The 17,067-nt window shown below is 44.6% G+C and overlaps 1 protein-coding gene across 6 annotated transcripts in view; it reads right to left on the reverse strand.

The window, feature by feature from the left end:
• The window catches only part of stox2b (storkhead box 2b), a 61,897-nt gene that overhangs the window by 27,650 nt on the left and 17,180 nt on the right, over positions 1 to 17,067 (reverse strand). For 2 of the 6 annotated variants that reach the window (XM_042075367.1, XM_042075366.1), the window contains exon 1: positions 6,718 to 7,408. The exons of the other annotated variants lie outside the window; for them this stretch is intronic. In XM_042075367.1, coding sequence (XP_041931301.1) covers positions 6,718 to 6,883 — 166 coding nt within the window. In that variant the 5' untranslated portion in view covers positions 6,884 to 7,408. Of the gene's footprint in view, positions 1 to 6,717; positions 7,409 to 17,067 lie in introns of those variants that run through there. 6 annotated transcript variants of the gene reach the window in all.

The following is a 17,067-nucleotide window of genomic DNA, read 5'->3' on the forward strand; positions in this document are numbered from 1 at the left end:
GTGTGTGTGTGTGTGTGTGTGTGTGTGTGTGTGTGTGTGTGTGTGTGTGTGTGTGTGTGTGTGTGTGTGTGTGTATTTGTGTGTGTGTGTGTGTGAACATAACAGAATGAGTGATGACATCTCTGAGCGCCACTGCTATGGTGACTAGTCAGAGGTCTCTGCAGCCTCACATGACAAACACACACACACACACACACACACACACACACACTTCTCTCTGTTGAAGATGAGCCATCGTTATATACTCCATGTTGTGTTCCTTCTGCCTGCGTCAGCACTGTGAAACAGGAGGAGAGCCCCACTGAAGAGCCACACAGCAGCCGCGCTGCAGAGCTGCATACTGGAGGTGTGATGGATGGAGTCTGGGGCAACACGGCCGGCCGCTGCAGAGGTCACCGGAGTGAGAGGCCCCCGCACCCCCGCACAGTTAATCAGCGGCAGTAGGGGGGGGGGGGGGGGGGGGGGGGGCGTGGAGGGGCCTCGAGGTTTACAGGAAGAGCGTGGGGTGGTGTGGGGTGGGTGGGGTGGTGTGGGGTGTTTAGCTGGGCATTGGAGCTGCTGGGTAACGAGTTCCATTCCCAGTTCCATGACGTAACGCTGATTAGTCAGAGCAGCCGACTTCACTTTATCTTCCAACCTTTGAACCTTCCAAAAGGCACCACCGTTTCTACAGACGAGGCTGACTCAGAGCCCGCCGCCTAGTGAAGCTGGCATTGACCAGAGGATGAGGACATAGTGAAGGCTATTTTCAGACTAGGCATGTTTGGGCGTTTCGAGGGTAGTACAAAGCTATTCGAACGAATTCCACACACATTTTATTCGTTGTCGTTGCATGATCTGTAATGTGTAGACTGACAGACTGAGCAAAGCCATGTTGGAAATTTATGAAATACCAAAAATGGTTGCTCTCCTGGGTCTTTCCCACGTCTTTTCTTACAACTATTCTTAAAGAGACGTTCACACAATTATATTACGTCATCCAATGAAATGAAATGAGGAGAATAAATCAAAAAGGGTCACAGGCTCGTACAGCATAAGACATCTTATGGAAAGAATGCGTGATACTAACTGTTGTCTTACAAAAAATATTAAAGAAATACCAAAGAGGGCATAAAAAGCTTTATATCCCAACTCTACCTCTAGGGCATGATTTAGCACTCGCAATCTTCCGAGAGCTGCACCGATGATGAGACGGAGGAATAAAGATGACCTGCATGCATAGCAAGCCCAAAGAGAAGAAATAAAAGGATACGAGCGAGACCTTCAAAAAGGGGCCTTTGAGCTCACAGGCGCTGTGACATCTGCAGCGCTACATGCATCCTTGATCTGGTAAGATAAAAAAAAAAAGCTTAAAAAGGAGAAACTAATAAAAAGTCTGATGCAAACATAGAGGACGTTTAAAATGACTTATAGCCGACTGGAGAACATGATGGAGATGTTGGGGAAGGGCCAAGATGCAGCGGTTTTTACCCAAACCGTGTGTCAGCGGGAGCAGGGGGAAACGATGGAAAGAAAAGACAGAGAGAGAGGAAAGAGCGAGCGAGAGGGAGGGAGAGGGAGAGAAAGAGAAAGAGAGAGAGAGAGGCAGAGAGAAAGAGAGAGAGAGAGAGGAAAGAGCGAGCGAGAGGGAGGGAGAGGGAGAGATAGAGAGAGAGAGAGGGGGGGGGGGAGAAAGAGAGAGAGAGAGAGAGAGAGAGAGAGAGAGAGAGAGAGAGAGAGAGAGAGAGGCAGAGAGAAAGAGAGAGAGAGAGAGAGAGAGAGAGAGAGAGAGAGAGAGGGAGAGATAGAGAAAGAGAGAGAAGCAGAGAGAAAGAGAGAGAGAGAGGGGGGGGAGAAAGAGAGAGAGAGAAAAAGAGAGAAAGAGAGAGAGAGAGAGAGAGAGAGAGCGCGAGAGAGAGAGAGTCTTATCTATCGTATGTTCTGTATTGTATTGTTTGATGTCCTGCTTTGGCAATGCAAAGAAATATTTGTCATGCCAATAAAGCTACCTTGAATTGAATTGAATTGAATTGAATTGAATTGAATTGAGAGAGAGAGAGAGAGAAAGAGAGTTAAAGACAAAGGATGGGACACACACACACAAATGACCCAACAACCAATTGTCCTTTTGTTTAGCTTATTTTCATGTATTTATCCTTGTTTTGTTTATATATTTTCTTTCTATAAATGCCATTTGCAATAGTGTACACTACACAGCAAGCTGAAGTCAATAAACAACATTTCAGTGAACTGAATAAAAGTCAGCTGTTCTCTCTCTCTCTCTGTGCAAAGAGAGATAGATAGACTAATAGAAAGGTGGAGAGAAATAGAAAGAGAGAGAGAGACAGAGGGGGAGAGGTGGAGGAATGGTGCCAAGTAATGAGGGGTCAGTCAGGCTGTCAGTGAGGGGCCAGACTGAGCCGGCTGGGATTTCAGCGCTAACTCCATCGGGGGAGTCACAGGCCTGGGGGAATCGTCTCTGTGGCCACACGCCAACTCGTCCCCTCTCCCAACCGCCACGGTACACAAGCGCATCACTCACACTGACACTCCGCGTCCTTGTGTGCTGTGTTGGGTCAGTCCCCGCACCATCAGGTAAAATACTCCAGTGGCAAAGATTGGTGGACGTGTGTGATACACAACACGAGTCCGGTTTACAATACCGCCCGCCTCAGCAGCAAGGCCTAAATGGCCGAGCCTTTGGGGAAATTCAAGAGTAGTGAGAATGTAGAAGCCATCAGGCGAATGCATACGTCCTGTAATGCAGGACAGCATTAAGTTCAGACAAGCAACTGCATTTAAAAGGACTTCTTTTCACAAAGAGTGAACAATGTGGTATTTTCAAGGACTTTTGTGTGCGGCTTTGCATTTCCCATACATGCAGCTTGAGTTACGTCCTATACGGAGGATGAGTATGCAACAAATAATGGTTTTGACCTACTAACTGGGTCATAAGCAGCATATACTGCACACTGTCCAATATCCACTAGGATAAGACTGAGAGATTGCTACGTGTCTACTAATACAGCACAATGTTACAATCCCCTTCACTCAATCCAGCACACACGAACACACACACACACAAATACAACCACACACACACACACCAAACACACACAAACAAACACACACACAATGCCAGTGAAAGTGGGTTAGGGATGACTATGGTATCAGCTTCTACACTCAACTGACCCCATTTGTGAATAGAGAGAGGAATAATGTGGAGTGTGTGTGTGTGTGTGTGTGTGTGTGTGTGCGTGTGTGTGTGTATTTTATGTAATGTAATGCAATATTGTCACATTGTTAAATACTGGCCTGTTATATGTTATATGCATCAACATTCATGAAGTGGAGTGTAGCAGCTAGCCTTAAGCATAACCTCTTCAAACTTGAGATCACCCACATTTTTCCTCCGACTCTCCAAAGGAATTTCCTTGGCAATCTTTATGACTGAGAAGTGGTCCTTGCAGACACAGCTACAAGATGTTTACATGAAACATGAGTAAAACACACATACATACCATAAGTGTACACCACAAACACTAAAACATTCAACCACACCATCAGACACAAATATACGTACAAAAAGACAAACAAAAATACAAACACTTTCACACACCCACACCACACACAAACTTGTTCTAATGGCTCTGGGACTTGATCCAAAAGCCAGGCTGCAGTCAGACTGCATAATTTCTAGCTGAAAGATGGCCAGGTGTGATAAGTGCGTACACAAAAACCTCAGCCCTGCTTCACTGAAAAGAGGATTTCAGGGGGTTTTCTAGGAGATTTAAATGGCCTTCCTTTGTCAGACTGGATTCAGCTGAAGAGACCCAAACATATTGTTGCTCTGGGCAGATACTGAATGATCTTTAGATGACCCATCCTAGATTGTTCTGACTACATAATGTATACCAAATGGCCCATGCTAATTTACAAGATGCAGACAAGACGATCCGTACCAAATGGTGCATTCTGAATGAACCATAATGGCCGATTCATACTGGATGCATGCTACATATTCAAACTAAAATGGTGTTGTGGACAGTGATACCTCATCTGTGTGAAAGTATTCTTGAGAATCGAGTAGGACATAATTCCTCTACCTTCCTGCAGAAAACCATGTCTGACTAATCCAGCTAAACTACAACTAAGCTAAAAGGCAGTTGATCCTGAGTGACTAAGCTTAATTTCCCATTTCCGAGTTAATGTTATACTAAATCATTGTACTTGTTTTGTACATTGTAAAGCGCTGTAAAGACTCACAATTGGTGTGACTGAGCATGTGTGTGCGTGCGCGTGTGTGTGTATAAGAATGTGTGAGAGAGTGTGTGCATGTGTGTGTGAGAGTGTGTGTATGTGCGTGTGTGTGAGTGTGTTTATATGCGTGTGAGAGTGTGTGTATGTGTGTGCATGTTGTGTGTGTATCTGTGTGCGTGTGTGTGAGAGTGTGTCTATGTGCGTGTGAGAGTGTTTGTGTGTCTGCGTATCTGTATATACAGCTGTGTGCATAAACGATGGCTAAAATAGTGAAAATGAGCTTAATCCTCTGAAGAGAGACTCAACAGCCCCAGCCTGAGACTATTGCTCCCTCCATTTCTCCCTATATCCCTCCATCCTTACATCCATATCTCCATCCCTCCCTCCCTCCATCCATCCAGAAGCATAATCACACTGATAAGACCTAGCACAGGGTCCAGCTTAGCCTCTCGGCTCCTCTGTGGGTCTCCCTCCCTCAAGTCCTGAGGTGTTTATCTCTAAACAATGCCTTTGATTGTGACCCCTACATAAGTCAACCCACCACCCTCACCCACCCTACACACACACACCCACACAGCCTCACTAGAACGCTCTGAAGGGACCCCTCATGAGGGGGCACGGGGCAGAAGTCAGGCGCTGTGCTTTCCCCCAAATCCTGCAGGCTTATGCTCTACCTCATGTAAAACTCTCCACTCCTCTCTCTGGCTCTAGAAATAACATGGCCACATGATGCTTTGTCGGCTCCTGCAGCATTGCAAGCATTTGTTGTGAACGTACTGAGCAGGTTTTGCCCCTTTTGCTAGTTGTGGGTTAGACTCCAGGGGTTATGTGAATGGAAGTGAGTGTGTGTGTCCGAGTGTGTGGTGGGTGAAGTTGTGTGTGCTGCTGTTTACGAGCACCGCTCATTGACGGGACTTGGATTTGTAAACTCCTTCTGGGAGGGCGAATTAACAGATGACTCAGTTTAACATAAACCAAAAAGGACCAACTTGAAACTGAATCCATCTGCAAAGATGTATGGGAGTCCAACAAAAAAACAGGAGAGCGCCATGACACTTTAATTCAAACACAATCTGTTTTTGTGCTTCAGGTTTATAAGGTCCTTCACATCTCCTTTCATTGGGCACAGTTTTTTTTTTAAGTCTGTAAACAGTATTGTAAACATTGCGTTAATGACGTCTTTAAACAAATGCAAGCTCATGAAGGATTTTTACAGACTTGGAGAGACAAAACCACTCGATAATACACGGAGTGAAAAAACCTTGGCACAACTCTACACCACCAGTCAGCTTTAACCAATGCCAACCCTTTGTCATTCTTTGAAACTATATTCATTTACCATAATGGCCACATCATTTAACCTCTGACCCCGCAGGTTGCTAGGAGACGTAAAAGACCCTCGAACCATTGCAGGACTTGGCACCACACACTGTGAGGCCATTCAGCCTTTCTCCCTTTTTATCCTTAAGGGGGAGGGGCCTAAGTAGGCGCACAATGACCGTTGTCAAGCGGCCTTGCATACATTTGGAGCTGGTTGGGTGTCCAGTGTGCCCATCCGTAAATGAGCCACAATTCAATCGTCGTTGATTCTCTGCACACTTTTAACTGAAGTCAAAGTGAAAAAAAAGTATTTAAAAAAAGACTGAAAAGCTGAATTTCCCCTGGGGATCAATAAAGTATCTATCTATCTATCTATCTATCTATCTATCTGGGGGTTCAGGCATTCTCTGGGATTTACACAGCAATCTACCTCAGTTTTTTTTTTTTTTTGTTAAAAAAAGTACTGTACATTCGAGGAGGTAGCCTGTCCCTCATTACTGGCCACTTATGAGGGTTGCTGCTGGTCACTAATCCCTCACTGACAGATCAGTCCTCACTCCCCCTGCACACCATCGCTCATTAACTAATGTTGCTGTGGAGGAGGAGTGTGCCACGCGTTAATGAACCGCGCTAGTATGATGAGAAGCAGACCTCGCTCCAACAGACCAGGTCCTCCTCCGCAGTGCTCACACATCTCAGCACTCTACAACTCTCGCCGTGTGGAAGCAGCTCTTACAAATTTCATCGCCACATAGACATAAACGTCCTACCATCCATCAGTGGGTTTCGTTCACCAGATCATCACCATAGAAACTTTCCACCTTAACGATAGGTAGTAAATCTGATTTCTTTGCATTCTGTTGACTTGATTGTCATGAATATTAAGCTACCAGGCAGTCTAAAGCAAATCCTTAGAAATGCCCGTGCAGGTCTGTGTTGAGAAGTAGAAAAGTTGGACGGGTGGATTAAAAAGGTTTGTTTCAGCCTCAGCTGAGTTTGAATTGTTTCAGACTCAGCTGAGCAAGCGTCCTATAGTCTGCTTAAGCTGTGGCAAATCATCTGCAGAATAGAGGACCAAGCCTGGGCTGGCTTACATTCTGAATGGTGCATCTGTTTTTGGGACCTTCAGATGCTGATGATGAGGAGAATCGGACTCACCTGTTGCCATGTATCCTCGTGGCGAATGGGCGATGAATGCTGGGGGGTATCGCTTGTGGAGCCGGTAGTCTTTCTCGCTTCGCGAACGGACACGTTCAGAGCCCCGATCGGAAAAGTCAGAGCTCGGCCAGGCTCGGCGCAGTGTGGTGCTGCGCGTTTTCTTCATGCCGATGTCCGACAGAGGCAGACTGTCTAGCCACCTCTCAGGACTTCCGTCCACAACCGCCCCCCCCCCGCCTCCTTCCCACTAAGAGCACTCCTCTACCTCAGACCCTGAAGCATGGTGAACACAAACACAAACTGTCACCTCCACTGGCTCTTCTGTCCACGCAGACAAAACACCCACACAACACCCACACAAGCACAAACCTTTACGCTCACGTGAGGATTGGCAAATCTCCACGTTATCAAAAAAAAAAACCCTGAAAAACCCACCCACGTAGATGGGTGAAAAAAAGCAGGAGTACCGCCTAAGCTCCTGACAGCGACAGCCCTGCTAGATCCTCTCGATTTCCCGAAAGTGATCCCACGGCAGATGTGCCCGGCGACCCATTACCCCGTGCAGTTAATCCAGGCTTACGGTCTTCCAGATCCACATGAGAGCACTCCGGCTTCCGCACAGAAAGTGGCTTCCCAGGCTCGGGAACGTGAGAAGGGGTGGTGGAAGCAAGCGGGAAATGAGGGAGGGATGTTCGGGTGAGCGGGCTTGGAGGAGGAGGGGGTGGGGGTGGGGGTGGGGGGCTTGGTTTGGCTTGGTTGGGGGTTGGGTGGGGTGGGTAGCTGATGGGGGCCAAGGGAAAGCAAAAGGGTGGGGGGGCGGCTGGGGGTTGGTTGTGTGTTGGAGCAAGATGAGATTTTGCAGCGTGAGAGACCCCCGAATTCAAACAATAGCTCTATTGAGCTCCAGATCGCTCCACTAACCACGATTCACAGACACAAAAGAACCCCCCCCCCCGTCTCCCCAACAAAAAAAAATTGGATTTTAAACTCCCAAGCACTGTTGAAGAGAGTGGTGATGTCACAGCTTGCGAATCGGAAGATGTCCGAGAGTCCCGGTCATGGTGTGCTGAGGGAGGGGAATACGAGAGCACGAAAGCAAACAAACAGAGATATTCCCACCTTGCATGTTTCCCAAACAAATCACGCAAGGCTGTGATGAAAAACAAATCACGCAAGGCTCTGACGAAAGACACGCAAGGCTCTGACGGAAAAAGTAAAAGTCTTTGTAGGCAGCAGACTGCATATGGTGGCTTTCTAACACAGCTTCAGGAAAAGTGCATCTGCAAGTATTCTCCAGGCTGAGGACACCCAAAAAGTCAAGGCTCCATGCTGGGAGTCAAGGAGTGAAATCAGTCTTCCTTTTCTAGTTGTTGTCAGATTCTACTGCTTAACTGTTAGTGTAGATTTTTTTTTTGTCTTCCACGTCTCCTCCTCTTGTGATCCAGCACACGGTCAGAAAAGCAGACAGGCAAGAAAGGTAGAGAGGGAGAAGGAGAGAGAGAAGGAAGGGAACAGAACGAGACGGAGATGCTGTCTCGTGTTAGACTTGCTGATTCTGTCTTCTGTCAAGATCTCTCAGTGCAAAACAACCTGAGGGCTTACCCTCTCTATCTCTGGCTGAAAGCCCGACCTATAGGAAAGAGGCAGTCCCTTTAAATACAAAAGTTGTGGTATCTAGTTACTGACAACCTCTTCACTTGCCCGAAAGCTGAAAAGCTGGAACAAGAGCCAGATCCTTTTATCAGCCTTCAAAATGGACTGCAGGCGCCTTGTCGGTCATTTGGCACGTTTTTCCTTTGCAGAGGGCAGGAGGGCAGTTTACGAAATCCCTCATTCTCCCCGGTCCGAGTGTCATCCGCCAAAATCACAGCAGATCCCCCCTCTCTCTTTCGATGCAGTTGTCCGCTAGCCAGCTGCATTAGAAATTCCACTGGAATGCAATTAAAAGTGCCCCCTCCATAACAGCGGGAGCGGAAACCACTGAGCAAAAACCTACGGAGTACCGCCACTCTTACTCCCTCTTGTTTATTTCTCTCTCTCTTCCTTTCTCTCTCTCTCTCTGCTATCCTCTGTGCTCCTACTCTGGGCACGTTTGCAAAAGCTCGCCCTCTGCAGGCGAGAGTCGATATGTGCAGCTGCTCCACACCTTGCAGACAGCTGAGTGCAGCCTCTCAGCTCATGGTGTGGGGTGCTGGGGGGAGGGAGGGAGGGATGCATGGCTGTTTTTCACTCCCCGTTGCTGAAACACTGAATTATTTACCCAGCGCCACATTTGGGGAATATGCTTAGAAAGGGAAATGGCTGTGGAAGAGATATTTGCCACATCGATTTAGCAGCCAAGTGAACTGGTTTAAGATAAGCCTCAAATGTGCTCACAAATGTGTGTGTGTGCGCTGTCTATGAACACAGCCCGAGAGGCACTTGGAAATGTTTCAAATTAGACTGGGGGGAAGTTGTGCGACTGCTGACCTGAATCCATTTGAGTGACGTAGGGTGCAATCAATGGAGCCTCTAGACCAACATGTACACACACCCACAATCCACACACACACACTTTTCGCAAACATTCATTATTGATGGATAAGTGTGTGCGTGTGCAAGCTATTCATGTATGTTGGACATTAATTATTGGACACTTTGAGAGTGATGGACTTGTTTTGGGGGGTGAGGGGGTACATATCTTCTGCTGAATATTACTGAACTTATTTGAAGTCTTCTCGGACTGATCATTTATCATGGTGGGAGGGCTTTTTTTCCGTTCTATCCAGCTGAGTGAACAGCCAGAAAGTAATGTTTTTCCAATGAGGGAAACGTCAAAGGTCAGTGTGCCATAATAATGGAGCACCCCCCCCCCCCCCCCCGACCCAAACCCTCCCCTCCACAGTTTTTCACATAATTTCCTCCTCTGTGACCACTTCAACTAATGCTGATGGTACACCAAGCAACATTCTTGAGAATTACCAACTCAAATGAAATAAATATAATTACTAGTAAGCATAGTTTACTAAGTTACTTAAGTTTTTCAAAAATTTAAACGGACTGTTTTCAGAGTGACAAATTACTGGTAACAATAATTTATTATTTTACTTGGTTGAAATAGTGGTTCACCGTATCATCAGCCTACACACACCTTTACATACTAATGTCATTTCTATCTACTCCAAGTGAGAACAAATTACTAAGCATTTTGTCAAGGAGTGGAGGGCAGTTACAAACCCCCTCTGAGAGACAGATAGCAATGAAAGAGATGTACTCCCTTCCTTTCCCACTAGCTGCAGTAATCGCTGATGGCAATATTAGTGGAGGCCTTGAAGAGGGAAGCGAAAACAAGTGACACACACCAGATCCCCAACAGAAAAGTTTTCTTTTTGATTATACTGGTGCAAGACAACGTCAATTTGTATCACGTATGTTTTCTAAGTCATGGGTCGAAGCTGAGGCTATGCAGACATGCAGTTTTGAATTACAATCCTTTGTAATGAGACCCTGCTGAACTTCAGGGAAGCGGAACCTGTTGTGGGTCAATGTCATTTGGCTAAGCTCCAGTGGCATTGGGGTAACTGCACCAAGAGCTATGGCTTGAAAAAGGAAAACTGGCATGACAGCAGACTGCATTCGCTGTGTGAAAAAACTTAAGATTTCTGAAAAACGTTCTTATAGCTCTGTGACGTTTTAGCCATTATATGCTGGTCAAACACTGTCTCTACAACCCCTCAATTGTGTTAAGATACATTTCTAAACCCCCCAAAGTTCCAGCACAACCATTCATGACCTACACTTGGTTTTAAAATGTGTATGGAATGTTCAGTTCAGTGGTTTCACAGTGCTGTTTACACCTGTAATCAAGTTGTACAGCTTGCTTATCATGTATTGTCTGATTTGCTAATGTCTCCTTTTGGGGGACACATCAGGACGCCACTAGTGTTTACACTACAGAAACGTGTGGTAAAGTATGACCCTTTTGGGGGACACATTAGGACGCCATTAGCGTTTACACTACAGAAACATGTGGTAAAGTATGTCCCAAACTGTACAAGTTGAGTGCCTGATTCACAATACATGTTGGTGGTCGTTTACACTTATTTAATGCTGTCCATTTGTGCGCAGATCACCCAAGACACATTCTAAAAACCAAGTGTAAACACGGTCTAAGGCCCCAGATACAACTGACTCTAAGGCTTCAGCAGCTGCCTATAACCCCCCATAGCACCCCACCACCACCACACACACACACACATCCATCCAGCCGCTGACTGCTTTCCACAGCCCAGACTGGTATTCTCTGTTGGGTGCTTTCACTGGAACACACCCCATATATTCCAGCAGTAACTTCATGCCTTGCACTCTCCGAACGGTTCATATTCCTCATGCTCCTCTTCTCCTGCGTTTCCTCCCCAGAGTGAGGTACCCCCCCCCCCGTCGTACCCCCTTGTGCCTCCTCGTTGGGCTCAGGCTCGTATTTCCTGTCCCAGTTATGGCTCATATTTCTGCCCGTGTTATGTCAGGGCCGTCAGCGATGACAGGAATGCGGGCGGCACACATGCTTCTCCTCACGCACAGAGCTGACTGGCCGAGTAACCTCGACTGGGAGCGGCTTGGACGAGGTGTTAGGGATGTTCCTGTTCCCCCAACACCCCCCCCCCCCCCACACACACACACACACTTCCTCGCAATCTCCAACAATGCCACACATTTCCCCTGGTTCTAACTCAATTCAATTCTTCTTTATTCATTTATATCACTTTATTAATAGTTTATAGTCTGAAGGTGTTCCACAGAACTCCGAGCCTGAACCCCTATAAAGTAAGCACATAAATGACCCACCCAAGGAGAGATCGTATGGAGCCCATGGCAAGACTGTTTCCCTCGTGCCTTCAGCCCTTTCAGGGTTGTCCTTTTTATCACAGAATCTTGTGACAGGGACCCGTACAGACGGCACATTTCCCAGAGGGCTTTTGCTAAACGTGTTCTGAATTATCAGCCAAAACCTTTCCCCCTGCCCCCACCCACCTCTCTCACCCACTTGCTCTTCAACCCCTATCACCAAAACCTCCAACCTCCCACCCCAACCCCTCAAAGCACACGCAGTGCCCAAGAGCAGCTGCATGCTGGGAGTCCATATCGGACGGGTTTCCACTCCAATGTGCCGGGGAGTGTTCTAAAAGAGAAAACAGCCCCCTCAAACAGCCTTCATCCTTCCTCATAACCCCTCCAAGAAAAAAAAAAAGAAAAAAACGCCCAGTCCCATTCCCCAACCCCAAAACCAGACACAATCTTAGTTTAGCTCTTATTGGGCTGTGAAATGATCTCATACCCTTATGCTCCACGCGTGTTAGCACACAGTCCAAGCTGCTGTGGTGCTCCAGGGTCTGAAAGCTGAAAATGACTCTTTCTCTCTCTCTCTGGCAACTTGTTTCTGGAGGGACACTTAACTTTGTGGAGAGGTGGGTATGTCAGTCAAAACAGAGACAGGCATGTGTGGAGGCCCTAGGGCTAGGTCCCATGGAGACACAGTCACACTGTGATTTCAACACAGCATGCATGCCAAAAAACGTTTTTTCCCCTTCCGTTATAGTTTTTTGGAAACAAAACAGTAATTACAGTTCTTAAAGAAATAAATATACAGTATGTTTAAATGGCTGTGAAACCACAGTTCAGTGGCAGCAGTCCAAAGTAGAACTCAATATGCAAGAGAGTTTCCTGATTATATGGAGTCAGGGTGCACGCAGAATTTGAAATATTCAGACAGTTTCCAGAAAATCATCACTTTGCAGATAGGTCAAGCTCAACGGATTTCCAAAACACATGTGGAATAATTACTACTTTATAATGAACATATAATTCCTGAAAAAAAATATCATAATCAGCTTCTCCACCTGGCAAGCCAGAATCTATTAGCACATGATTAAAAGATACTGTTCACACTTCAGTATTTTCAGTATCACGTGAACCTGTAAAATCACAAAGGTACAAGCCAAGAAAATGTCCCAACACACACACACACACACACACACACACGAGTTCTATCCATTTATCTAGTTTTAATGAGGGGGGAGGGTCAAGTCAATATGCGGTTTATCCAAAATTCACCCCCGCACATCAGGATGCCATTTTCTACACTGTTCCAGGGGAAATCTAAAAACTTTCGCTAGTCCTCAGAGACATTTGATGATCTGCCGTTGGAAAATTGCCATTTTCCTTCCGAGAGTCCCAGTTTGGTCTTTCGGCGGCCTATTGGCTTACCTACCCATTTCATATCCATCATCGTCCTAGCCAAACTCATGGGACACTGCATATGCAAACACAAAAGGGAAACAGCTGGCTGAGATGCATGCTGATTCGTTTTTTATCTTGAACTGTCATTAGGGTTGGTATGGGAAAACATACATAAATAAATACATTTGTATAAAGATAAATATCAGAGGGCATTTTACAGTGAAATTGATAGTCAGCATTTATTCCTTGCCAACAGATGGTTTTCATCAATGTTGACGATATGTATGGAGCTAAACATGTATGTCAAAGTCAGATTCTATATCAGTGAATAGTCTTGCAAAGCTGTTTCATGCGGAGCAAGATGGTCAAAAAAGTAGGACACAAAGTCCGACACAAAGTCACTTGTTGACCAACAAATTTGTAACAAAAGCTATTATCATCCATATGCTACTACATATGGATCTATACCATAAGACTGTGAAAAAACATGCCACTACAATACCATGTCTAATACCCAAACATTTTTGATTTAATAAAAATATGTCTTCTGATTCAAATGTATTAAATTAAATAGACTAAATCCTTTCCTTTATAAATCCTTATTGATAGGCCAGTATTGCATTGACATTGCAATTGACAAAAGAAGCTTTATTCAGAAATCCCATTATCGAATAGAAGGATCAATGCAGGCCTGAGCGCCTATAAACTCCCCCTGAACCCCAATGCAGCATCTATAATGCACATATGTATATATATGCAAGTAGGTCGTCTGGGCCTGACGAGTTGAAAAGCAGATGCCTGCTGTTTCAGGAGCATGTCCTCTCCACTCAACAGCTTCATTAGAGCAGTCTGTGCAGGCATTTCAAAGAGAATCCAAAAGGGGAGAGATACAAAGAGATGGCTCTCAGCTAACTGGCGTTTTTGATTTTCAATTCCGTTTTTTTTCTACTTCTTCTTCTTTGAAGTGAAACATGCTTAGCTCAATAATAATAAAAAAAAATGAGTGAAATGAACAGTTTCATCATCCATCATCAGAAAGTACTTCAATTTTAGTAACTTTGGGCTGAAGTTCAAGAAACAAGTGCAAAACAAGACAGAAAAACAGATGCTAAATCAATTATGACAAACTATACACTATACGACAAACATTAGGAGAGACTACAGGGTTTCCCCTACAATGTATTCATCAGCGGCGCAGCGGCGCTCCTGGAATTCAAGCGCCACTGCAAAAACAGTTGCCTAATTAAAAAAAACAAAAAAACAAATAACTCTTAAGTGAACTTCAGGAACAGCTGCCGTTTGTTCAGGTTTGATGTCAACAAATAATAGTAGGCTAACGTTGAAGGCACAGTCAGGGATTCCACAGGAGATCACGCTTGTTTGTGTTTATGTTTAAGTTTATTAGCAGATGCAATTTTGTGCAAAAAAACGTAGCCTACATTATGTTAACCAAGGAACCAAATTAAACACGCCAGCGAGATAGGTCGCCCAAGTAGCCTATTCCCAGATAAATTCCACGCATTGTTTCAATTTTGTTTGTGATACAGGCAATGCTTTCAAGCCCTGTGTTGCTAACATACCTAGGCTGTGAAACTAAGGTCTAGCTAGCCTATTGGTGGGTTTAATTGAATTTCAGTAATAGGATACGCAACCATTTACATCTGGAGATAGTTTGTAATTCCTGTAGAGCTCACCAAAATTATAGAAATGATACAAGACACTTATCTCCTATAATCCAAGATAGAATTTCCTCAAGTTTTTGAGCATTTATTTTACCAAATGACATGGAAAACATAATTCATTTCATCCACATATTCTTCTGCACCATGCACAACAACGCTACTAAGTTAGCTTAAAACCGTGAATCAAGCAAGCCTCTCGGGCAGTCACGGCATTAAAGTGACAGGCACTCAATTCGACTTGCACAGCACCAATACAGTGTAATGACATGAAAGAGAAGTCTATATAGTTTATACAGTGCTGTGCCAAAGTTAAGACACCCATGCTGAAATTGACTAAAGGGAGGAATAAAAAACATGTTTTGCCTTTTGTCTTACATTAAAAAATAATTGATGTCCTATTTTTTTTTTTAATTATCATGTATCGTAAATAAATAAATGTTATTATATAAATTAATGTATTAACTTATGCACAGCACTGTATATTCTAAATAGTAATAGTTTGTACAGTGGCCTACAGTGTACAGTTGTACAGTGGCTAATTACTAATAATGTAAATGAAAAAGGTGAAAGAAAAACATGAATAATCCTGTTCAAGTACTGCAATAATCATGCTTTGTAAATGCTTGTGTTGATAGTTATGTCATAATTCGTAACTCAATCAGTCCATTTCTTTCACAAAATCCACCATAAGTCACTATTTAAGGAGTATTTTTTTCAATTTCTTTTGGGGGGGGGGGGGGGGGGGGGATCAACAGCACCGCTGCTGGAAAAATTTCTAGGGGAAACACTGGACTATTTTGTGTTACCATTCTATTTGTCAGCATGACATGTCTCCGACATACAGAATCCAACTAAGTCTTCAGAGCATTAAAACTACAAACTGGAGATGGAAAATAAAACTAATAGAATTATTGATATTGAATTGTCATCCTCGTAAAAACCTTCAAAGGCCTCCATGTTGTTCACCACCTACATAAAGTGGTGAACCTGTTAAAACCATCCAGCCATGAATGAACAGATGAAATGTTTGTCTCTTCTTTTCCCTTCCTCCCACCACTTCCTCTCTTTCGGTCCACGTTTCCTAATATTTTGATATCTCTACCGTTATTAAATTTCCCCCCTGCCGTACTTTTGCACGGGCACTGACATCAATCCCAGAGAGGAAACTTCATCATGATTTGAGACAGCAATATATTCTTTTGCACAGAGGGTCTGAACTCGCATCTCCCATTCAAATTTAAGAGTCCCTTATTCGCAGTAACTCACTCCCAGACACGGGAGATGTGGGCATTTCGAGAGGTGAGGGCCTGTAGAGCGGAGACTAAGGTACCACGGTGGGTGCTGTACGAAGCCGAGTATGAAATAACAAACTCAATTTAGCACAGTCGCAGTCAGCCAGGATTTAAAATAACAGGGCTGGGGTTTTTATGGAAATGTGGCTTACACATGTGCAAGCGCTTAACCTCCAGGCCCCCCCACCGCCCCTCCCCCAAATGAAAATGAAAATTCATCCTCATTCATTTGTAGCGGTGACGCTGGCTCCCAGCAACAACACATTTGCAAGGACTGATGTCCTAATTAGCTGTTCGACATGCTAAAAACCTTCAGAGGCGTTCCTGCGGGAAAATGATGGAATTCAAATTCCTGAGTTGGCCTGTCGACGGATGCGGTCAAGATTCCGAAGATCTGGGCCAATTCCCCAGCAGCAACTTGGCACTGACAAAGTTCCGGAAAGCAAAGTAATTGTGTGCTAATCAACTAAAACAACACATCACACTAAACAGTGACCTTTTATTGAAAGGGTATGTGGGTGAATTGATAGATAGATAGATAGATAGATAGATACTTTATTGATCCCCAGGGGAAATTCAAGGTCTCAGTAGCATACAGACAACACACACACATTCACTAACAGCAGAAAAAGTAATTAAAAGTATATCATATAAAAACACAACTAAGCAATAAGGACAGTAGAAGATAAAGAATATACTAAATATACTAAGTTGGAATTGGAATTGGAAAGCGCCAGTCCAGTGTCCACAGATATGAAATATCTGATGGGCAAAAAGAGGCATAAGGACACACTACTGGAACTATATTAAGAGAACATTACCATTAACACTGTCGTAATCATCATCATCATCATCATCATCGGTGGGTGGGACCTAACTATGAGAGTATGGCTCTAATGGAAAACTGATGACTACTCCCCAAGTCTTAATATCAATCGAATGACACAACTAATTAGTTCCACTAGATTTAAGCCTTGTCAAATGGATCATATTATGGAAAAGGAGGGTCTGCTTCAGTGATACATGCTGGACAACTGCCAACAACAACGCAGTGCCTCGTGTGGGAGTGTTGTGAGAAAAAGGACACTGTTCATGCTAGCTGTGAAACTGTGTGAAGCGTGTCAACACAAACTCCTCCGGCCTTCATCTTTAGATCAGTG

Source organism: Alosa sapidissima, chromosome 20, assembly GCF_018492685.1.
Source record: "Alosa sapidissima isolate fAloSap1 chromosome 20, fAloSap1.pri, whole genome shotgun sequence".
NCBI lineage: Eukaryota > Metazoa > Chordata > Actinopteri > Clupeiformes > Clupeidae > Alosa > Alosa sapidissima.